Consider the following 26,196-nt stretch of genomic DNA (forward strand, 5'->3'; position numbering starts at 1 on the left):
TTGATAGTGGGATATATGAAAGAGATTGAAAAGAGGGTAGCTTGGAAGAGCTGGATAGAGGGGGGAAAGGGTGGATGTGATATAATTCTATTTCAATTAAGAATATTTTTAAATGTGGGCTAAACAAATCAGCACAAGATTCCTTGTTCTTGTTAGTTTACAGACCTTTGGAATGTACTTGATATTTTGTCATAAAGGTTAAAAGAAGACATTCCTATGGCTGGCTGAGTGAGTAAATTTACCAAAAGATTTCAGTAAGCTTAATATGCATGACCAGTATTAAAGAAGTTTCACTCAATTGACTTGAAACCCGATGCATTCTTAGTTAAAGAATTTTTTAAAGATTTCACATGTTTTCCAAATAAATAGTACTATGTTTTACATTCAACACAACATCTTTCATACAGAGTTTTGAAGGTATTAAATCATGTTCATGCTTTTAAAAAGATGAGAAAATATATTGATATTTAAGTTTAACAGATTTTAATTAAGTACCTACCGCTATTTTAATCAGTATATTTGTTCGATGAATTTTTTCCTTAATTAACATCTGAATACATTCAACAGACACTTAACACTTAGACGTATTCGGGTAATGAGTAATCGATTTATCATTTGTATACATTTAACTGGGCATTGTCATGATATCAATTGTCATAACAGACTACAGCAAGATGTGAACTATTGTCTTAAACTGGGGTCAGAAGGATCGAAGTGCCCTCTTGCAAGTGGAGGTTTTCAATTACATGTTGAAAATGAAGAAAAACTGGGTGAACTCTCAATTCAACATACAAAGATGCTCACCAAGGCAGAAATCACAGTTGGTGGTAAATCTGCAATGCTAACATTGCTCAGATGTGCATCCTCAATGCTTTCTTGGCAGCCTCAGAATATAATGAAATAATAATGGACCATTATTAAACAAGTTTACTGATTTAACTCTGAAACACGCGGTTGCATATACTTGAATGAAGAAAATTTATTTTATGCTCATTTCATTTGACTTTAAGCAGTTGCCTATCTTGCTTTATTGTTTCATTTGTAAGAGATAAAGCCATTCTGGAAAGTCTCAAAACACTAATTAAATTTAGAAGCTACAAAATCCTAAAGTAAAAGTGAATATTGAAGAACATTTTGCAATCCTTTTCATCCATTTTCCATATATTATTTAATCTCAATTCTTAGAAAATTGACATTCATCTTCAGTTCACTTCTGCTTTAGCATTTCTAAGTTGATAATATATTGAATGGAAAATCAAATTCACAGAAAAGATCTGATTTGTTTCAATAGTGAATGCCTTCCACATCAAACTAAAATTAAATGAAGAGGCCCATTATAAAGAAAAGTAGGTGTAATATATTGTGCAAGCAACTCACAACCTTAGATTCCTCTACTAATCATTATTCATACATACAGAAGTAGCTTTTCTTTAATTTGTTTTAATGAGATAAAGCATCTCTTCGCACTGATTATGTATACATATGCATTACTTCACTTTTTCTATTTTCTTGGCAAAATAATGTTACATCTTATAATTATTCATACATTTAACTTGCTATTTGTTCCTTTATAAACTTACACAGCAATAGTTATTGTTTATATGAGAAAATAGACATAACAGTTAAGCTACATAACCACAAGGACTTGTGTGCACCACCAGCCCCAGAAACTGGAATATTTCTGGCATATAACAGATATTCCATTATATGTTTGGAATAAGTGAATATATAAATAAATATGCATAAAATCACAGGGAAATATTCTCTTTAAATTTCACAAGACCCTTTAAGACTTGTTTATGGATAATCTATTCCCAGTTGCCACCACCCTGTTTCTGCCCATTGTTATTTTGCTTATTTATATGAACAATGCATTGCCACATCTTTCTCTTCTTTGAAGTATCCATGAGCTGTAGTGATCTCCATGATCACGGTCAATTTTGTATTTTGTATTTTGTAGATGAACAGGCTCTCTTCAGAGGTGTATGACTTTTCTATTATTTCCTCTTTCTGAATAAATTTACCTTATTTACTCAGGTGTTCTCTCATAACATGTCTCAGCATCCTTCTTTGCACTTCCTGAGCCCTATGACACAATTTCTCCTAGCATGAATTATATGTATTTTTTTATTTTATTTTATTTATATGAGTATTTGTGTGCATGTATGTCTGTGACATTTGCATACCTGGTACCTATGGAGACCATTAAAAGACATAAGATCCTCTGTAATTGCAAGTGCAAATGATTGATAGTCATTCTGTGGGTGTTAAGAACCAAACCCAGGTCCCTTGCAAGAGCAGCAAATGATCTTTGCTGGGCCGTCTCTACACCCCATACAATGTTTTACAATATACCACTAAATTTTCTGCTTTCTCTGCTAATGACTATGAGGTTGCTGAGAATCTATGTATATAGATAGTATATACATAGTGAATATGTGTATAATACACAATAGTTATAACGAGTTTTTCAACAATATTGGTGATTATTCTGAACTACAATGCGTTATAGAATACATGCCATTTATTTCCTTTTGCAAAGCTTAATTGTTTACTCTGCAAAGGCAAGTTTAATTAATGAAGACTGATTACAATCATGGTCTAACAAAATGTGCAAAATTATTTTACCACAACTATTCACTTTGTGATTCAAGTTACAAAAAATATTTACTTTCTCAAATACGCATTATGATTTCTTACCTATTGTTTGAACACTGAATGTATATACATCATTCTTTTATATATCCTTTGTTTTCCTATGTCAGTTTCATCTATTACATTTCAATGACTAGTTCAAGAAGACCTTACTTTGAATAGTAGAAGAGTGAGGAAGGACAGTTTATCCTGGAATAACATAAGGAGTCAGATCTAAAGCAGCAGCTTCCCAAGATATGATTTTAGCCCGTGGTTCTGCAAGGAATGTCCTCATTATCCACTGCTTCATAGAGTATCCCTGACCTTATCCAAACTGGGTCTTGTCTGACTTTCTATTTCTGATATTGACAGGCACTATACTTAAGTAGCCATAGGTAGAGTGAAAGAGGGAAATTTATGACAGACGTATTCACTCATCTTTAAAGAAATATTGAAATCCCTTTGCTATTTTCCCTTCTCATACATGAGCATTGCTTGAAAAGATTTATAAGTGATGTTTGCTACAATCTAATATTTAGTGATCTCTCAGATAATAATCACTATCTTCAGAAAACCCCTAAATGATCAAGAGCAAAGGGAGAGATAGAGGTGAAACAACTGGAGTGGAAGGAACTCACCAGCAACAGAGAAGAACTAGAACCTCAACCAGTATCAGAAGTTCCAGTCCTCAGAAGGACTCTTTGGACCAAGTAGAGAAAACCATACTTTTTTGTCAGAGATTCCTAGCCCATGTCAAGGTCCACCAAATTCAGTAAGAATGTCTAGATTTTGTTTCAATTTGATTTTATTAAACAACTTGTCTTAATCAGTGTTTCTATTGCTATGAAGAGATACCATGACTACAGAAACTCTTATAAAGGAAAACATTTAATTGGGATTGGCTTATAGGTTCAGAGGTTTAGTAAATTAACATCAAGGTGGGAAGCATGGCAGCATGCATGGAAACATAATAGACATGATGCTAAAGAGGTAGCTGCAAGTTCTACATCTGGATCCACAGGTGGCAGGAAGAGACAGTGTTTGCATTTTTAAAGTCTAGAAGTCTGCCCCCAGTGACATATCAAGGTCATATCTCCTAATAGTGCCATTTCCTATGAACCTATGGGAGGCATTTTTATTCAAGCCATAACACACCTCTACATCGTAATCCTGGCTCATAGTATTGTACTTTTTTTTAGTCTTGTGTAGCCTTGTTAAAGTACTTTCCAAGCAAGGTGTGTTCGTGCAGGCCTGTAATCATAATATGGGGAAGCTGAAATGGGAGGATTACTAAAATTCAACATCAGTGTGCACTACATTAATAAGCTCCAGGTCAGGATGGGCTAAAACTGTCTCAAAACAAACAAAAGATACTTGAGAGTATACACCAGGTTGTACCAGCTGTACCATAATGCATGTTCCTTAAATAGGTCACACACTCTTTTTTCCCTTTGTTTCATTTTATGAAGTAATTTGTAGTCAATACCAAAATTAAGTCTTATATCTTTGCTAAAGTGGTAGCAATTCTTTGGAAAACGGCCACTAAACATGTTTTCATCATAAAGTCAACCAGTAGACATCTAAAATAGGAGAAAAACAGATAGGGATCTCAAAAAATGATCAGGTTTCTTATAAGATTTAGGTAACAGGCTGTTTACAAGCAGTTTGACAATATCTATTGGTCTACAGGGTTAGTAATTAAGCAAAAGTGCCCAATTCTCTAAAGATTTGTTTCTTTGTTTTCAGGGAGTAGAACCTAGAGCTTTGCAAGTTCTGTGCTACTGTGCTAAATTCCTAGCACCTACTTTTTATCTACTACACAAGTATTGAAGATTTTCATATACTGATAACAGAAATATCCTGTTGGATAAAAAATGTGTAGAGTTGCCTTATTTTAATAAGTTTTGAGATCTTGGGAAAGACCCACTAGTGAATGGACAGGCAAGTAAATACTTACGTGGAAATCTGAGAATAGAGTGGGAAAAATAAGATAAATCAGGACACTTACTCTAGGCAGAACAATCAGGGATGATCTTGTTTTGGTTGTAGTATTTAAATAAAGGATCTAAGTAAATGAATGGGAGCTAGCTAGATAGCAGAAATGTTCAACTCCAAGCAGGAGGATTCATACACCTGAGGACACTATGTCAAGAACAAGCTTGGTGACATTTCAGAGCTCATCATCTTTTAAATTCCTGTTAAAATAGCAATGTCAGATTCTCACACTCATCTCAGACTGCAGAATAAAAAGCACTGGGCGGCACCCAATGAACTCTGTGTTAACAAACCCTCATCATGGTGATGTGCTGAGTTATTTGAGAAACAGTATGATAAATTGATATTTTGAGCTATATAGATGAGGGAAGAAACAGAGCCATGTGTATATCTACTTAACAGCAATAGTAGAAAGAAATATTATGTGGACTATGAAATGTTTGCAAGTTTGAAAAGCCTAGTAAAGGACAAGGTGTAGCTCAGTAGTAGAGACCCAGTCTAGCATGCATTAAAGTCTGGGTTTCAGTTTCAGACCTCAAAATAAAGAAAACAGCTTGTTTAACACAATGCTAGCATCTGTGCATGATAGCTTTTGAATGTAAAGATGAAAGCCCTTGTGATTGATATTTTTAATAATATTTTAAGTTTATTCATTGGAAATTTCATATATGTGAGGCATAAGAAATGCTTTCTCAGTTAAGAGCACTTGCTGCTCTTCCAGAAGACAAAAGTTCAACTCACATCACCAGGTCCAGGACATCTGTAATCTTTCTGATTTCCAAGGGCACCTGTACACACACAAAAAATAGATAAATAAATAAAAATTTGAAAATAAATCCTTTTCAAACAAAAAGCAATTTCATACATCAATGTATATTTCAGACATCTATTCAATGTATATTGATCATCTGCCCCCTTACTCTTCCAACTCCTCTGAGTCCACCACCCCAAAACATCTTCCCAAATTAGTGTGTTTATTTTTTATAACCCACTGAATTGAATTAGTGTGTCCATATGCATATGGATGTGGGACCATCTATTATGACATGAGTCATGTACTGTTGACCACACCACTGATGAAGTGACTCCCATCCTTCCCTCAACAGCCATCAACTACTGATAGCTTCTTGTTGGTTGATCTTTTTAATGGTTTATAGATTATTAGTTACATTAAATACATTAATAAATTTCATTAACTTCCATTTGATTTATGTGGTGTCACATATAATTAAAATTAATAATTAAAATTTCTCAGAAAGAAAATACTGACTTTTTTCTCCCTGTTTCCTTAGCAGCCTAAAACATTGTCTGCTTAAATGATTTGTTTATACTCATTAGAAACTCTTTTATTTCAATTGTACATATTTTGCAATTAGCTTCTGCAAAACAGTCATGAACTAACTTTTTATTATGTTTAACTGTCATTAGAAAGCTGTAGAAACCTTTAAATGGCTTTGTTTGTTTGTTTAGTTTGTTTATTTGCTTGCTTTTTTATATAGAAGAGAAATAATTGGCAGTCAGACTTTGGACTGTGGAATTAAGTTTCCAAGGAAATTGAAGTAACTAAGATTTTTCAAATTGCTTGTTTTTTAAGTTAAATCTTGGGAAACCTGTGATTGGGGATATGCATATGCTCAGTGGGTAAGTGCTTGCTTTGTAATAAAGAGTACCTGGGTTCGAATTCTCAGTACTCATGTAAAAAGTTGTCACAGGGCACATCTGTATCCCCAGCTCTGATAAGGCAAAAACAGGAGAATCCTGAGAACTTGCTGAACAGCCAGCCTATTGGAAACAACAAGCTTCAGGTGCACTGAGAATCCTTCTGTCAAATGATTGATGAAAATCCCTGATGCTGACCCCTGGCTTTAACATGTGCAGTTTCACCCTCACATACATACATGCACATACACACATGAACTACACACAAAAAATGAAAAAAACTCAAATTAGTTAAAGTCTTTCCTCTATGATCAGTGTAGTCCTTTTCCTCATTCCCAAATTGTATTGAGAGGTGCCTCTGCAGTTAAGACACTTGCTACACTTTCAGAGGATCTGAGTTCACTTCTGAGCACCCATGTTACACAGGGTACAGCCATCAGAGGTTCCAGCACTTTCTTCTGACCTTTATGAGCAACAGCATACACACAGAGACAAACACAAATACGCCAAAATAAACCATTTTTTGCTAGGGTTTCTCTGTGTAACCTGGGACTCACATACTTGAACTCACAGAGACTGCCTCTGCCTCCCAACTGCTGGGGACTAAACGTGTACCACCTAGCCCAGCAATATATCTTTTTAAATATATTTTAAGAAGATGGTTGTTATTCAATAGAAAATATATATACTTCTGTCTTTGTTTTAAAAACACCGAATTTAAGACTTCATGGAGGTTTCTAAGCCATGACAGATGAAGATTATATAGGCTGATACAGGAGGATCACAAGTTCACATCTGTGTTATATAGTGAGGATTTGTCTCAAATTGTAATCAATGCAAAAAGTAAAATGTTTAGAGGAAAATTTTATGTTTGGGTATAGATTGTTTTCAATAACATGAAAAGAAGAGAAAACCCTTTCTTACATATAAAAACATTGGTTGTATATGCAGAAACATAGAAAGCATACCAGTCAATTTCTATTATTCTAATATCACAAATTTAGAATCATGCCAAGTCTGAGAAGAACAGTTAAAATGTAATTACTAATAATTGCTTGGGAAATAAAGATATAAAATTTTCTTCATGCCAACAAACTTTACATTTATTGTCCTAATTTTTTTAATTTGCCCTTCCTGATTACGGACATCTAGGTTATCAGTTTTGATTCTGTTTTATTATTTATATACTTATTCAGTTTGCTTGTGAAAAGTTATCATGCCCAAATATAAAAGTTTACAATGATCCTGAAAACTGAATGCAAGGGAGACAATGAAACCATATAATATTTTGCCTTCAGGCTACCACAATAAAATGATATTGCAACAGATTCTTCCTCCTCTTCCTTTCTCTATCTGGAAATCCAGCCTAAACTTCCTCCCTAGCTATTGGCCATTCAGCTTTTTACTAAGTCAATTAAAGCAGTATATCTTCACACAGTGCACAAATATCCTACAACAAATAAAGATATTTACATACAAAAGCTATTTACATATATAAGCTAGACACATATATGATATATATGTATATCACACTCATACATATATATATACAAACATAATACATACATACACTCACACACATGTGTGTATATATATATATATAGATAGAAAGAGAGAGAGAGAGAGAGAGAGAGAGAAATCACATATTGAGCATCCCACTCTCCCTTTCCTCTGTCCTATTTGTACAGCTACTCCTTCTATGGCCTCTCTTACATTATTTTGGACATCCACAATTGACACTTCTATTTTCTCTCCATCTACAAGCCTCATCGTGCCTTATTTTCCAACTAATCCAGTTTAGATTACACAGTCTGTATTTCAATCACATTCTATCTAAAATTGAAACACATTTATCCCTAAGTATTTGTGCCACAATCATCTGACAAAACCTTAAACACGGATCAACTGCTTTTTTTTTCTTTCTCGAATGGAACATTGTTGGAAAAGGGAATTAGAGAAGATTGATTCTGCTAAAACATTTTGATCCTCAGCCTCAAATAGGCTCTCTGTGCTATCTGGCAAACTCATGGCATTTCATAGGTCACCTCGCTCTGACAATCTCTATCAAAACTGGTTTAGATGACTCCCACTTCTCCTACATTCATCTTCAAATTAAGTGAACATTCATTACACACCATGCATTACATACTATGTCTCATCTGTTGCTTCCCAATTTCACAGAATTAACAAAGACTCTTGAAATAGAATTCCTAGAGCTGGGGAAATGGCTCAGTGGAGATGAACACTTGGTATGAAAACAAGAGAACCTGAGTTCAGATTCCAGGCACCCACACAGAAGTCAAACATGACATCATGTGCAGGGACCCAGAGTGCTGGGGAACAGAGTCAAGCAGGTAACAGCACCAACCATCCTAGCCAAAATACTGAGCTTCAGGTTGAATGAGGGAGCCCTCTCCAGGAACAGGCAGACAATAATAAAAGGATCTTCCAACATCTTCCTCTACCTTCTACATGCTCATATTGGTTGTGCAACACACACACACACACACACACACACACACACACACACACACATAATCAACTTAGTCTTATCTTCCAAAGTGACATTCTATGTCTTAGATAGAGTCTCTTAACTCTCAAGTCAAAATTATTTCCTCACTAATGACATTTCCTTGATAAGAGACAATTCTTTTCTATTTTCATGAAAGGCTGATGACTGTAATTCCAAACATACTTGAAAAAATCCTTAACTACATAAATACAAACAAAGATATGACAGGCAACTTAATTTTATGAAAAGAAAAACTTGACATACCAAACTTATGTATCATTCTAATCAGCGATTTTGTATTTATAATCAGACATTTAATGAAAGTGAAAATTCTACCTGCATTAGACTAGTCATAATAAAATTAGGCTTGGTTTGCTCTTTCATAGAGAACATATTCTAGATGTTAACGTGATTCAAAGAAGCCTACAGTCTAATGGCTCCCTTCAATATTTTCTTACTTAATATTTCCAAGCTAGAATAAAACCTAATGCAATTCATAAAATATATCATACTGTTCAGAGTTAACTATACTTTTGGGCATTTCATGGACAGTATTTAATAATTTAAACATAAATTTATATGTATAATATTAAAATCCCTAATGGTTAAAGTATATTCAATCTCAATGCTAGATTTGTTTAAATGATGTAGGACCTGCATTCATGCTTTACATAATGGAATTAGTTCCTTTTCTTGCTGCTCTGACAAAATATCCTGACAAAGGGAGAAAGGAAGAATTTCTCTTTGGCTCACAGTTCAAGGGTACATTCCATCTTGACTGGGAAGTCAAGGTAGCAGAAACTGAAGGCAGCTCCTTAATTGCCCCCTGATTGTAGACCTCTTTCTGTCAAAATTTTCTATCTATACCCTGTATTTCCAGCATTCAAGAGGCTAAGGAATAGGAATTATGTGTTTCAGGCCAACATGGGCTATGTGACTATTTCTAGGCTAGCCTGATTATGCAGGAAGATCTTGAATCAATGATAATAAAAATAAAATAATACATTTAAAAAGATTCTGTGAGGCTGATGAGATGTTTCAGCTAGTAGAGTTACTGCCAAGCCTAACACTAATATGAGTTATAGAAGGCCTCACCCTTTCTACGGAGCACAAGAGGGAAGAGATGGGGCTCGGTGTGAGGCATGGGAGGATGACAGAGAGAGGGAACTGGGACTGATATATAAAATAAGATTGTTTCTAGTTTAAATAAAAAAGAAAACTACTAGTAGTAAAATAATTTGTAATAGCTGTTCCCTCTTCAGGTTCAATTAAGAACTATAGTTAAGCAGTTAATATAAAAAATATGGTTAAATGGGGATCATAACATTACTTTAACTTTTTAAATTTAAATAGCCACAAATGTTTTCCTTGTGTGTTAAGTCTCTTTGACAGGAAGTCCACCGATTGGAGTTCTCCATAAGGCACATTATTAATGCAATCTGTTTGATTTCCAGTTCTTGTTTCTTTAGTGTAGAAAGAATGCATCAAGAAACATGGGAAGCATTCTGATCTCAGACTCCTAATCTCTTGGAGTTGCTTTCCTAATTTTTGACTAGAGTCTCATCTACTCTTACCTAACTGAAAATATGTACCTTTATTTTTCTTTATAAAGCAAGTTTGCAGACCGTTTAGCCTGGTTTTCAAGAAATAGTAGCTATTTTGCTTTTTAAAAGGAATACCTAATCTCTGTGAGTTCGAGGCAAGCCTGGTCTACAGAGAGAATTCCAGGACAGCCTCCAGAACAATACAGAGAAACCCTGTCTATAACCCCCCCAAAATGAATACTTATTTGATTAGGGGCATTACTAATTAATTTGTCATTATAATATTGATGAAAATGGGTTTGTAGACATGCATACAAAGGACAGCTTCAATGTGCAAGCAACTAACATTTGAACTAATGAGAGAAGAACAAGCCATGCCACAGATACTGTAAGTAGTTTTACTTGCTTGTATATCACTGCAGGCATCATCAGCTGTCATTGGTACTAAAGAGAAAGCAAAGTGATACCACAGTATCCTAAGACACTGAATATGAAAGGGGAATTTTAAAAGGAAAATGAAAGTGGAATGAGTACTGTAGCTTACTTTTTACTTCTTACCTTCAACAGATCCAGCATTGTTCCTAGGGTTTGGAGAAAGAAATTAAGAATTAAAGTGTTAGAATCAGAGCACTGGAACATGCCTACTACTTATAAAAACTGTAATCTAAGTCTGAGATAACTTAGAAACTGAATACCTCATTGGTTCACACAAAGAGACATCCTGCCACCTTGCCATTTTCACAGTGGATCCTATTTTCAATTCAACCTCACATGTTTGTCTGTGCTTATTAGAAATGTATGTGATAATTAAAAAGGACCTGATTGCACATTGGTACCAACATCATCCTTGCCCAGGTTTCCCTGCTGACATTTCAGAAGTCTGTTTTCTAACATTTATATTGCAGAAAACTAAATAATTATGAATCATTTCATTTGAGAGACACAAATATCCATATATAGGTGTTAATAGCCTTTCCACCTGGGTACTTAGTGCAGATTCTTTTTACAGATATATTTCTTCATAAGGAAATAGAATAACTTTTTGCTAGCAGCTTCTATAATTTCAGTGTGACTCAAATGTCATTCCATCAATACAATCTTTGAAAATGCATTTGTTACAGGAAATTTTTATATAGTAAATGCCACAAACACTACCCTGTTAATGTATGCAGTTCAGTAGTTCAGTACTGGTTAATCTGTTCTTCGTTTGGTAAAATCATCACTAATATGCTGAGATTTCACCAAAGGAAACCATGTTTTTAATATATTTTAATAACCATTTTTAAAAGCTGAAGGGACTGAGTATGGTGTCATGCAATTTGATCTTAGTGCTTGGGATGAAGAAGCAGGTGGATCTCAGTGAGTTTAAAATCAGTCCAGTTTGCATATTGAGTTCCAGGCTAGTCAGGTTTATATACTGAGAATCTTTCAGAAATAAAGTAAAACTCTAAGTTCTACTTTGTAGGATAAGGCAGGAGGATTGCTTTGAATTTGAGGGCAGCTTGACTATAACAAGATCCTGTCTTAAACCAAAAAAAAATGCTAAGTTCAAATTATTCTTCTGTTGGTGACCCTCTCACTCTTGGGAGTTCTTTTTAGTTTTTCCTGAATAAATCTACATTTTCTGTGCTAAAAATATTTAACAAAGTGATTGTCCTGCTTTATTTCACATGAGAAAAATTTAAGAGTCTTATAGTCTGTAAATGTTACGTGGTAGTTGTTAGCACTCAGGTTAATGTAAGATGATAATGCCCCCCTTCTTTTGATTGTACAAGCCAGCTTCCATTTGGAATCAAAAGAAATAAAGGGCTATAGATGAGGGTATTACAAACAATGGCTTTATAAAAAAGGTGAACACCAGACAGGGAAGTAATACCTCCCAGATCAAACAAGTCTATTAGACAGTCAACTCAGTGATGCTGCCCTTGTGCACAGACATTACATTATATAAACTGTTCTCCTAAGAGACGAAGTTTGTCCTTTAGATGTCGCTCATTGGAACATTTGGTTGTCATACATCATGTTAAAGATCCATAAATGCCAACTCAATAGGGTAGCTATGATGCATGATAATATACTCTGCATATCTGCATAGTGTTCTGTTCCACAGATCTTCATTATACATCACATCAGAGACTCCTGCTTTCAAACTTCAGAAACATCCAAAATCCTCATGGGAGCCTTACAAAGTCTTTGCTACAAGGGCTAAAATAGCATGAGAGCAGGATGTCGTCCTAGAATGATAAAATACCCTCCTCCCTAAATGAAAGTATTTCTTACGAAGTAGGTACAAAGGATGAATATACTATTATAAGTTAGTTTATCTTTTCATTGTAAAAATTAGAATCCATTACTGCTTGATATATAGAATTTAGAATCTAGCAGCATTTTATTTGTCATGCAATTTTGTCATTCCAGAATTTTTTGTCGAGTTACATACAACGGTATTTAAAAATATGGCATTCTGAAGTAAGCAAATAAAAACATGCATCCCAGGTTATTTTTACCATTAGAACCCTGGTATTATTTAACATCAAGTTTAGTTTCTCAAAGGTAAAATGAGAATGCTCCAAGTGCCAGTCGCAGATGGTTGTTGTGTAGGAAAAAGATTAGTTAATGTGTGTAAAGCTTATCATAACATTATATACCAAGAAAGCGCTAATAAACATGTGCTGCTGTAGTGTAGTGTAGTGTAATAGAAGTCTATTGTGCTTCTATTACAAAAGAAAATACCATAAACTGAGTGACTTACACACAACCAAAACCTAGTTCTGTCAGTTTTGGAGGTGAGGAAGTCCAAGTTTTAAGTGACTAGCAAATATGTCTGGTAAGTATCTATTCCTCATAGCTACTGCCTCTTGCTGCTTCCTCACATAATCAAAGGGACTAGCTTCATCTCTGAGGTCTCTTTTATAGGGGCACTGTGTTGGCTACATTATATTGATGCAACAAAACACCATGACGAAGGAAACTTATAGAAGAAATAATTTATTGGTTGCTTACAGTTTCTGCGGGTGAGTCTATGGCCATCATGGCTAATAGGATGGCAACAGGGCGGTATAGTGTTGGAGCAGTAACTGATAGCTCACATGTCATCCACAAGCAAGAGTCAGAGGGAGTTAACTGGGAATGTCATGGGCTTTGGGAACCTCAAAGGCCACCCACATTGGCACACCTTCTACAAAAAGATCACACCTCCTAATCCTTTTCAAGAAGTTTCACCAACTGAGGGCCAAGCTTCCAAATATTTGACCCTATGTGGGCCATTCTCATTCAAAACACCACAGGCACTAATCTCAAAATTCACTTTCCAAACAGGCCTGACTCCTAATATCATTTCCAGAGAGCTTACAGTTTGTATGCAATGATGATATTATTTTTAGCTTTTTAATGTATGAGTGCTTTCAGTTCACAGAGTGAACATCTCTGGCATTACACCCCAAACAGAACAAGATGTCTTATAATTCAAACATGTCTAGATTTTTTTTCTTTTAAGGGTTTTTTATCTTCTTCACTCATAGGTACTTCGGGGAGAAATTGCACCTCTCAAAGAGAATGTCAATCAAGTCAATGAGCTTGCTCGCCACCTTACCACATTGGGCATTCAGCTCTCACCTTATAACCTCAGCACTCTGGAAGATCTGAATACCAGATGGAAGCTTCTGCAGGTAGGAATGCTATGAGCATCATTGCTTCTTGGTATAGTAAAATGACAAGTACATAAAGTTTGTTTGTAAGGATCAATAAAAGTTATTTATTTTTCCAAGCATATTGCTGTGTGCTTTTAATTTCAGCACTTGCAAGGCAGAGCCAGGTGAATCTCTTTGAATTTCTGGCCAACCTGTTCTACATGGCAAGTTCCAGGTTAGCCATGGCTATATAACAAGAACCTGTTTCAAAAGAGTAATAATTTGATATCCATAATAACATGATGATTTGTATTGCTTGATAAGTCCTTATGTTACAAACTGAATTTCAGAAATGTCTGAAAGCTAGAGTTCAGTATGTCTTGTAAGTACATGAAAGACAGTGGTGAACCACATTGGAGGAACTGAACTAACTAGTAGACAATTCATTTGTAATGGTGTTGTTTGGAATAAAATTGTCTTAAGAAAAACAAGTATCATATCATAATTTCTCACATAGAAGTTTTTCAAATATTTGTGTAGTAAATATAGGAAGTAGGCATGTGTCCCGGGTGTCATTTACTTACTGTGGCACCTTGGACAATTTACTGAATCTCTCTGTACTCCAAAAGATAATAGAGTTCTCTACATTGTTAGTTTTATTTTGGTTAGGATAACTAAGTCACAATAATAATTATAATTATGAAACAGAAATTGTTCTAAAGTGCCCTATACATGCTAGATATTGACGTCATTAATTTATTACTATGATGATAATACATGGACTTGGGAATCTGACTGATTAGCTATGTATCATTTGTGCCATTTAACCTGTATGGTTGTCAGTACCTTCATCGACAACATGGTTACAATAATGTTGAATGATCTAACTCACACAGTTTTTAGAATAGCATTTGTGTTACAATAGGAACATAGAAATGACTGTAGCGATAATTTCTACAAAGGACATTGTATCCAAACTATAAAACTGATTCAGCAATAAATTAGAGAATCATTGTTTTCTTTTCCAATTTCATAGGTTACAGATTCTATACTCCTGATACTAGAAAGAAACTGAGTTTGAAAATGTTTGGTCTCAAAGTTTTGATAATGAAAAAACGGTGAACCAGGTTACTCTGCCACCAATGGTCCATTTGAGAGTGTCATTAAAAGTTCAGTTAAAGAATTGCTAGATCTTTAATTTTAAAAAAAAGTTTTAAATTCCAGAATCATTAAGATCATATATAATTTAATTTTTGCATGATAGATAATCTTTATTCATATGGTAGATTGTTATCTGTTGCTTTGACTAAAGCAAGATAATTCAGGTAAGTGATATGTCCTTTGGTCCCAAAGTAGTTTGATACTATTAAAAACTTATCAGTTTCATCCTTAAATATATATTTTATTTAAAGCATAAATGAGTAAAGTAATGAATATCCAAAGGTCACATTTGTTCTGTTCAAGCGTTCTTTGATTGAATTTTCAATTTTCTTGTAAAAGACTGAATGTTAAATTTGTGTTTCAGAATGCAGTACAAGATTGGTGACAGCTACATGTAGATTTATGACTGAGGTCAAAAGACTATGAATGATAGTAATAACTCCTGTGCATCAGTGCTCCGTGGGTCAGACATAGTCTCGTACTCTTTAATCCCAGCATTTGTGAGGCAGAGGTAGACAATCTCTGTGAAATCCAGGCCAGTCTGGTGTACATTGTGAATTTCTGGAAAACCAGAGTTACATACTGAGATTCTGTCTCAAAAATAAAAAGCAAACAAAGAACCAATCCTATGTAAGCTCGAGAATGTAACTCGGTGGTAGAATGCTTACCCAAACTGTACCAGGCCCTGGGTTATAGCCACAGTCCCACAGGAAAGATGATCCAGTCTAGATATGCTATTTATTTGTAAGGCATAAGTAAAATATTAATAGTTTAACTTTACACAAGGATGTGATCATAAGTAAGTGGAAATTCATGAAAAGCTATTGTGGACTGTAGTAAAAAATAGTACAGTCTTTATTAGGTTAATATGTTAACATCTCTAAGCTATAATTCTTATTTTTGAAATGAAAAAATTCAGTTTGGCATTTCTATAATCCTGTATCTGAGTAATAGGAACAAAATTTAGTTTAGAACTAATGATGATGCTTCTTTTATTAACATCATAATACATATGTGGCTAGTTCCAATTACATTACTTCTTCCATAACTCTAAACCTTTTTTTTGTCTTGAGGCCATATAGGCCATATAGACATAGACTTGTCATGTTAAACAATTTAATCAGTATTTGGCTCATGCTTCTCTTGTATGTAGCAGATTTAATGCTTTTATTTTTTAACATAACCTTACAGACATCCTTAGAAAGCATTTCTAGCAGAAAGTTGATGAACACAAGATTTTGATTTATACATAATAGTCAAGTATATAACAGTCAAGTCTATTATATACTTTTACCACTCTGCTATATAACCCTAGTAAGTTATAAATATAAGTCATCATTCAGAAATGGAACAAGGCAAATAAAGAAAACTATCCACGTTAATGAAAGTTCATGGGTGTAGCCTCTGATATTTGTAGGAAACACAATCTGTGTTGATTATTGCCAGGCTGTGTGTGCCACTCTTCACTGCTGCAGCTCATAAGTGTCCAGCTGAGTAGAATTATTGGTTGCTTTCCTCCTTTGGAAGTTGGTGTAGCAACTTTTGGTACCATGAAATCTTGTTGTCGGTGGGCAGGGAGTGTCAGGTTAGTTGTAAGTCAAGTTCCTAGAATCTAATGTCCAAAGCCCCTTCTGAAAACAGGAGAAATGGTATTCCTCAGGGATGATTCCTCACTTGGTTATCCAATACCAAGTCATCAGCCCTGAGATCATATACATACAAAATAATATTATAGGGAGTAAGAAAATTGTGTTAATGTATTTACAAATATATCCATATCTGTGTGTGTGCTGTGTGTATGTGTGTGTGTGTGCATGCGTGTGTGTGTGTGTATGTATGTGTGTAACAATTTTAAAAAGAGGACATGAATTTTGAGAGAGCAAGATGGGGTTGAATTGGATGGGTTGGATGGGGTTGAATTGGATGGGTTGAAGTGAGGAAAGGGGTAAATGATATAATTATGTTAAAAGTTTACAAAGCATAGTCCTGAAAAGCTTGTGTTTACCATCATTGTGGCTGCATAGGTGTACAAAATACAGAATTTAGTCACTTATGGTGCTTTATCTGTTGACAAATATCACATTACAAGATATGTACAAGTTTACATTTTCTCTGCCATGACAAAGAAACATTGAAAACACAGTTGAAGTAGTAGAAAGGCATATGTAGATGTGAGAAAACAAAAAGTCCTAAAATTTGAGAAAAAAATGATGCAAGAGAAGGAATGGAGCTACATGCTGTACAACTTTACCTTTCTTGACATCAGACTATCCTGGGTTTAGTTACTTGACTAATTCATTTTTCCTAAAAAGAAAATCATAGTTGTAGGTTAGCTGTATAGAAGATCACTGAAAATGGTTGATACATATAAGAAAGACAGGTGTGACCATTAATAGCAGAATAAGATCTAGCCGTAATTTACCTTTGTATAGAAATGGTAAATTCAGAGGCTTCCAATTTTATTTTGAAGCCAAAAAAGGGCAAGACACTTGCTTCCTTGTTTTAGAATTTCTGTTGGAATAAAACCCTATGTCCTCCTCTCAATGTGCGTTGGTATGGGTGTTCTTACTTGTACCATTGGCAGGCTGTTTAAGGTGTTGTTTTATTAAGTGTTCTCAGACACTTTCTCACAGTCCTTGTAGCATTCTGATCACATATTGTAAGTATATATTACAATTATTCACCTTCATAAGTAAGGAAATTGAGACCTAAAAACATGACACAACTTCTATCACATTGAGTGTAAAGTGTCACAAGATCTCAATCAGATCTTCAGAACTGGCTTGTCATATTTCCATTCCTTAAAGTCCCATTAAACTTGGGATTAACGAAGGCATACTTTAAATATATTTTGGACAAGAAAAGGGTCAAATTCTTGATGAAATCCTTGATATTTTTCCAAACTTACCCACTTTTAGAATTAATTCTTGGGTATAATAACTTTGAAATCTTCCTTTAACAAACCAATGGGTTAATAAGCTCAGTTATGTGTAGCCTTAAAATCACACTTCTTTCAAATATAAAATTTTAAGGAAACCTATTCCTTATTGCCTTCACAATTTAGCAACTATATTAAAATCCAATGAAAGTTATGTTAATAAGTCAACGCTTAAAGTATAACCAATCCTAATATTTAGTCAAGTACAAAAAAAATCAAAAGAAAGGAAATTTAAAACAATAGCCCTTTTCAATTTTGAAGTAATGCACATACATTGAGGGGCATGACCATTTTCTTTATTCATCGTGGAAGGGACTAGTTTACCATCTCTTTACTCATGAATAAATCCATGCATGACAACAACCAAAAGATGAAAATAATACTGTAACTTAACGAATATGTGATGTATTAATCATAAGGAATTACAGAATGTGAAAATATCTTAAATTAAATATTATGAAGGCATTTCTAGGCACAAAATTCTTTCAATATATTAAAGAACAATGCTATTAATGGTGCATATTTTAAGAGGTTTCATCACATTCCTCTGATAACATGCATACATAGTTGTTCTCCTATTGCACACATCTGTAGTCACTTTCTGTCTCAACATTATAGGCACTCATATCCTGCATACCCACCCCTGTTTCCATTCTTTCATTTCCTTTCACTGTAGTAGTTTTAAGTATTTACTATAAACTAGGAAATGATGTTAGTAATCTTATTTGGTCCATGGACCAATGACCAAAAAGCCTTTTTTAAACATGTGCCATTTTAAGAAAATCTTATAAATATGTGTTTTGTTATTCTCCTAGAGAAGTCCATTTTCCCTCAATTTTTCCATGTCATAAACATGCAGGAGTACTTGCAGCACAGCTTCATTTGTTACCCGAAACTAAGCACCACAATTGAAATTTCATTAATGACAACCAGGCTAGTGAAATACTTCAATGGATGTTTCTGCTTTCTGTTTGGATGTGACAACATGAATTCACATACCTAGAATCTGTCTAAAAGCCAAACATGATAGTAGTTATCTGAAATTCCAACACTACTAAGACAAAATAGGAGTTGGAAATGAAAGAATGTGCAGAAGCTTGCAAGTAACTAGCCAGATCTATCCAGTGGTGAAAAACAAGAGATTCTGTCTCATACAAGGTTGAAGACCATGTCTCACACCGGATATTGTCCCCTGATCTCTATAAGTATGTCATGTAACTCATGAAGCCACACAGACACCAAAAAACATGAACATATATGCATATGACACAAGTCACACACACATTATAATAATTAAAAAATTTAAAACCAACAAAAATGTATGCATATTTCTGGTGACAGATTTTCTAAGCACATTTTCTATTTGTGTGTGTTCTTTATCATCACTGAATATAGTTTCTAATCCTACAAATATGTTGGCAGATCTTAACATGTTCCTCACATTTTTCCTTTTTGTACTAATTATATACTAATTCCCTTGCATTGTGGAGTATCTTCTATGCAGGAAGCCTAAAGGGGCTGCACCATCGGCTCTTGCTAATAACATAGGCCCTATTGCTTTTAAGATAAACAGAGAACACCCAGCCTCCCTCACTTCAGAATTACTAAGGAGTGTTTCTCCTGGTATCTGCCTAGCATATCCTCCTTTGATTTCTTTCTTTGGCTACACGAAAATGCCTTTGAGATTAAACAACAGAACTCAGTCTGAGGCTATTTTCCTTGGAATTATATTATTTCTACATCCATGGTTCTCAAAATTTAGTGAACATCATAATCACGTGTAATACTGATGAAAATATTTCACTTGGTCTTCTCATCCAAAGTTTTGAATTTACTAGGACTTTGAGATTCTGTATTTCTAACAAATTTCCAAATGAGGTTGATATTGCTGTTCCAGGGACCATACTTTGAGAACCATTGTTCTACATTTAGCACATGCAAGGTAGTCAAGTGTAAAATGTAAAAAACACATGTCGTCAAAATGTTAGACACCATGAGTGATTAAACTGTAACTCAAGAGATAAAGCATAATATCATGCAAAAGATTCTGTTCTATAAAACGTGCAGTGCCATGGAGCCACAGAGACTAAGCGCTTAACGTTCTTTGGCCTGGAGAAGGAAGGTAAAGAGAAACATGAAGAAGGCAGAGAATCTTTTAATAAATTGCAATCAACATTATTTGCTACTTTATGGATTTATATTTGCTCTATTTCACATTGCACTGTCTAAACTATGTTGGACAACATGGTAGCACATCACGCTGTTGGGTCCTTGAATTTATCCAATCCACATAGATATGCATGACAAAGTAACATGCATTAATTATTCAAGGATGCTGGGTGATGATGGTGCACCTCTTTATTTCCAGCACTCAGGGAGGAAGAGGCAGGCAGATCTCCTTGAGTATGAGGCCAGCCTGGTCTACAGAGTGAGCACCAGGTCAGACAAGGCTACACAAAGAAACCCTGTCTCGAAATATACCAAAAAAAGTATTCAAGGACTTAGTACAAAAGAACTGAAATTTCTAAATTGTATTTTGTTCTGCTTGCATGTTGAACTGAGAATATTTTACATATTTAGTTAATTAAATTATGTCATCATAAAGGATTTCATTCCTTTATTCTTTATTGTTCTTTCTTTTGATGCCTTAAATGTGCTTCTATTATTATGTAGCATTCACTCTCTTTTCATTGGACAACACTGGTCTACAAAACACTTTTTACAACTCTGTGTAAATAGAATTTTTAGAGGTGAAGTTTTCACTCCTGCAGTCTCAATAAGCCAGGATTTATCACCAGACACACACCAATCAAAGAGCTAAGAAATGGTGACTTTTTTCCCCAGGTGACTGCATTTGGAAAAGGAGTAAATATAGGGATACAGTGACGCTCAGTCCATCTTTTAGGTACTAAAAAGAGTTTTAAGTTTCCATAGAGGACAAGAAGTATACACAATTAAGCCAGATTGGTTAAGGTGTGGTCTCATCCATCATTTTCTCTTCCCTGGCCCTAGAAGATTATCTGAAAAACCTCATTAGTGCAAAGTTATTTGGAAAAGTTCTCGAGGAAATAGATGACTTGCAAGAGATAATTGCATCTGTTTCAGGAGCAGCCTCAACAGCCTAGGGAAGAAGTTATGTCCTGTGAGGTTCTAGTGTTCTGGGAATCTAAGATTACTCAATTTGAAAGGTTAATAATAATAACCTATGTCGTGGTTTGAATGAGAATTGTCTACTATAGTTCCAGGCATTTGGACACTAGGTCCCAGTTGGTAGTGCTGTTTAGACAGGATATAAAGAGGTTCCCCTTGCTAGAGGAAGCATACCAGAAGTTTTGAGAGTTCATAGCTTCGACCCACTTCTAGCTCACAGGCTGTTTTGTGTTACCAGTTGAAGACATGAATCTGCTAGCTCCAGACACCTGCTGCCATGCTCTACAACCTTTAAGGAAATTTTCCCCTAGTATTAAAAACACAAATAAACTCTTACTTCAATATGTTGCCTAGACCATGGTGTTTTATCACAGCAACAGAAAAGTAATTAATAGAGCCTGCCTTTGTGCTTTGAGCCAAAGGAGACAAAAAGACACAAACACCACTGATTTTGAGACCTGCTATCAAAACAGACAATTGGAGGCTGCTTCTACAGGAAAACATTGACTCCTCACTTGGAACTACTGAGAAACTACAATCAGGAAAGAAACTCTGGCATCAGTCTTTGCATTTTCGTTTCTCTGAGACTTCTGGCAGATAATTCTACTCTGTGACTACGTATAGAAAAAAATCCCTCTCGCACTATGGATCATAGAAATTTACAGAGAAACATAAAATTTATTTTGACATCAAGTGGTGCCTGTGTCTTGAAAATGGTCTTACTCATATACCACTCATTTGATGAGGAAAGCACTTGTGGTACTAACACAAATTTTAAGCAGCTAGTCACTTTTTCTCAATCTAAAGATGCTAAATAATAGTTCTGTCATATGATGATCGTGATGTCTTGAGAGGGTTAGTGAAAAATTTATGTGGTTAGAAGAAATTGGAAGCTATTCTTCCAGCTCAACTATTGCAGCAATATGTAAGGAAAATAACCCCAATACATTCTAAATTATGCTTTGCTGTTTTAAAAGATTTCAATTGCAGAGGCAAGCCTGATGCGTCTACTGACAGTTTTAAAAATGTTGATGGTAAAGGAAATGAAAAGAACGAAGAAGAAGGACGAATGTGGTTGTTTTTGAAAAGGTTAGGTCAGGAAGGATTTGTTGATATTAGGAGCAAGAATGACCCGTGAAAAAAGGACAATTAAGTCCTAGGAAAACATGTTTTCAGTAGAGAGAACAATCCTTTATGCCTGACCTCAACTTTGTTAAAGAAAAAAAAAGCAAGAGGAATTGAACAAGGCCCTTTCAAGAGCTAAAGAAGGGTGAAAATCAGAATGTTCAGGAGAGTGATATGCCAGTCAAGGCACATGGTCAAGTTCCCAAACATTTGTTTCCTAATTCTTTTACAATTACTATACTTTATTCAAGAAGAATTGCTGCTCACATTGGTCAGGTAACCTGGAAAGTAACATGGTACACATGTTCCAAAATCTGTCCTACATGTGATAAAAGAAGACCCAGTTTCCAACATCATTCTCTGTGTTTTCTAAGGCCTTCTAAGGCCTTGGTATACATAAGACTTTAAGACCAAAATGAATGATGTAGTAGGAAGCGTGACAAAAATTAAATTATGTGAAGTACAAACGAGAGAAAAAGCCACCAGCAATCAAAGAAACCTTGATGGAGCTGAAGCGAATGAAAGAAAGCCGTATTATTTTCTTCAGAAATTTTATATTGTGAAGTGTTATACTTGATGACTTAGATCCTTATGCATACTATTTAATGTCTAATTTATTTTAATCAAGAATTAATTTTTCTAATTCTGAAACTAGTGATTACAGTGACAAATTTTGTTATTATTTCAAATGAAATATGTCCCTATTAAATATGTTTGCCCAGCAAATTTATTTCCTTTTGCATGCATGTTTTACTTTCCAGTGCCTTAAATTCCTTCTTAAAAGAGAGAGAGAGAGAGAGTGTGTGTGTGTGTGTGTGTGTGTGTGCTTCTTCTGAGTATATAAATTTCCCATAGTGTTCTTATCTGTCCCTTGTTCCCGAGCTGATGTTTGCCCTTGACTTCAATTTCCCAATGCTTTATTTTTTGTTGTGCTTCTCTCTGCAGTCTGACCTTTTCAGACCTGGAGTTTGACCCCAGTAGCCCTTTCTTCTGCATTTGTTTGCCCTGGTTGTTTTCCTCATTGCTTTCCCCATTCCCACTGCCCTGCTGTGTGTGAAACACTCCACCAGCAGCTGCTCCCAGTTCCCATGCTACGTCATGCCCAACATTCAAAGAGCTGCTGTTCTCACATTTCCACTAGCAAGACACCCCCGCCTCCGCCTCCACTGAACATTCCTGGGGAAAGGAGAAAGGGGCCCTTTTCAGGGCAGATGAATAGCTGCATGTTAAAGGCAAACTCTGTTGGGAGGATAGAGAGAAGCTTGCAAAATTCAGAAGCGCTATTTTAGAAGATAAATGCCACAAAGTGGTTTTCCAATTATTGTAGTTTAGGCTACCACTTCTTTATTTTCATAAATTCTACAATGACCGTAAAATAATGATTTTTATGGCATAAATCATCCTACTGCTGCTTAGTATCAATTTAATAAGGTACTAATAACATACTACAAAATAGTCAGTCATAAAATGAATTAGAAAATGGTTATTCTGTTACAAATAGAGCCTTTTCAAATAGTCATACTGACTTGGCCAGTGAATTATCACATTATAAATTAGAAAAAAAAGTTGTGGCTAATATTATTCATTACTGAAATTAGTAATGTCAAGCACCTACTGCATGCCACTTTCTATTCTGAACACCTTTATGTCTCACAATAAGTCTATGATGTAGATACAGTTCTGGTCCTGATTTTTTCCATTTTTTAAATTTTATTTAAATTAGAAACAAGTTTGCTTGACATGTCAGTCCCAGCTCTCTCACCCTCCCCTCCTCCCCCAATCCCACCTTTCCTCCCAGCCCCCCCCCCAATCCCTGCCCACTGCTCCTGATTTTTTATAGTTGAGAAAACTAAGTTAACTTGCCTAACTCGGTAAGAAGAAGAGCCAGGACTTGAATCTGGGGAATCTGGCTGGCAAACCTGTCAAAAACTAGTAACAGTATTGTATGGATAATGCAGTTATTGAACCAAAAAAAGGAAATAAAGGAAAGGAAAGGATTGCACCTAGATTTGGTGGAGGAGAAAGTTTATTGTGTATGAAATGGTGCATGTAGATATAGGTGGGGTCATCTGGGAGAGTTCAAACTGAGCTGGGCCATGTGGGAAGAGAAGCAAGAGGGAAGAGAAGGGAACTAGGTGCTAGGTGCAGCAGATCAGTACCCATCCCAAGTGTACACACGGACTTTGGACTCCCATAGAACAATGTGAGGTGCACTCTCACCCTGAACTCTTGGGGAAGGGTCTAGGCCCTGCCCTATATGAAATGACAGACTATGGATACCCTCATGGAGGGCCTCACCCTCCCTGGGGGAATGAGGGGATAACGGGGAGGGGGTTGGGGGAGGGCACGGGAGGAGGGGAGGGAAAGGGAGAGGGACCTGGAACTGACTTGTGAAGCAATCTTGTTTCTTATCTAAATTTAAACTGGAAAATAAAATTTAAAAAAGAGACCAATAGTAGAAAAAAGGATGGGTAACCAAAATGTCTGTGTTACATAGGGAAGAGCCTCTGAGGGAATGGCAGCCCAGCACCTGGGCTGGAGAGTTCAGGGTAGAGGGTTGGGTATCGCAGCCATACCACGTAACAAGTAGGAACCATGGGATGCTGGGACAATCTAGTATCCAGGTCTACTTTGATAAGTTAAATAGGCACCTCAGTCATTTGTTCTGGTGTGAAACTTAACAGTTAATGGGCTGACAACAGAAATACTTTCTCTTCATTTATAATGTAAACTTGTATTTGTAACCTTGTGAAGAATTCTCTGTATCACAAGCAGAGGAGGGGCTGAGGAGGTGTCTCAGTGCCAGTGTTTGCCTAGCACTGAACATTCTGAGTTCCAATTCAGGAGCTGGAAAGGAAAGAAAGAGCATGAAAATAATAGGACTACTATATGAATCACAGCCCATAGTCTTAGAAATACTCTGTGTTACCCATAGCCTCAGTGAGTCACTGATTTAAAAGCATAGCCACTGTCTGCAAACTCAGCTGAGTTTCATGGCCCTGCTCTCCCTTAAATGAATAGCCAGCCCTTCATTCAGTGATCCAATCAATACATTTTATCTGCTATTTATTCTTTGCCAGAGCAGGGAGTGGCAGGCAGACAGACACACAGACGAACAGACAGACATTCATTCTAGAGTGAAAGTGTAAGGCAGGAACAGGTGATCATAAAGCCATCCAAGAAAGCAGCCATCAAATCAGAGCCTAAAGGATGAAGATAAGCTAACTGTGTATCTTATCTATTCATCTGCAACTTCTATTTTATATTGCCTGAAGCATAGGGCTAACAAAATAAATAGACTAGTGTAATTCCTGTATGTAAATTTAATAACTAGGGATCATTTGAAGTAATGAACTGCAGAGCTAATGCATAATTAAGTCACATCCAAGGAAGATTTCCTTTAATTATCACAGATACCATCCTGTTTGCTTTTTCCACAGCATTTATGAAAATCTGTATCTATGCATCTGTTTCCTGATTCAATGAAACTCTACCCTCCCAATCTAAATGTAAGCTCCATGAAGGCCACATGGGTAGATCTATTGACACAAAATATTTTTCTTTAATATAGTAGGGATCCAAAAATATTTTATGAATTGGCAAATGCATGAAACTAAGAAAAAATTCTGGGCCACTGAGCTCAGGAGGTAAAGATACCTGGTCCCAAGCATGATATCATTAGTTTCACACCTGGGCCCCACATGGTTGACCCAGCGCTTTTCCCCTGACCTCCACACAAGGATGTGTACACATGCACACACATACACAAATAAATATAATAAAAATTATATTGAACACTGTAAAATACATAGAAAATTATATAGTAGGGGGAAATTAGGAATTAAATTG

At 35.5% G+C, this 26,196-nt stretch overlaps 1 protein-coding gene across 10 annotated transcripts in view; it reads left to right on the forward strand.

Annotated features, from left to right (window-relative positions):
* Window positions 1-26,196, forward strand: part of Dmd (dystrophin) — a 2,157,616-nt gene that overhangs the window by 1,816,476 nt on the left and 314,944 nt on the right. For all 10 annotated transcript variants that reach the window (XM_040744180.1, XM_021232987.2, XM_040744181.1 and 7 more), the window contains one exon: window positions 13,866-14,012. In XM_040744180.1, coding sequence (XP_040600114.1) covers window positions 13,866-14,012 — 147 coding nt within the window. The remainder of the gene's footprint in view (window positions 1-13,865; window positions 14,013-26,196) is intronic.

This window comes from Mesocricetus auratus, unplaced genomic scaffold (genome assembly GCF_017639785.1).
Source record: "Mesocricetus auratus isolate SY011 unplaced genomic scaffold, BCM_Maur_2.0 Super-Scaffold_100003, whole genome shotgun sequence".
Lineage (NCBI taxonomy): Eukaryota > Metazoa > Chordata > Mammalia > Rodentia > Cricetidae > Mesocricetus > Mesocricetus auratus.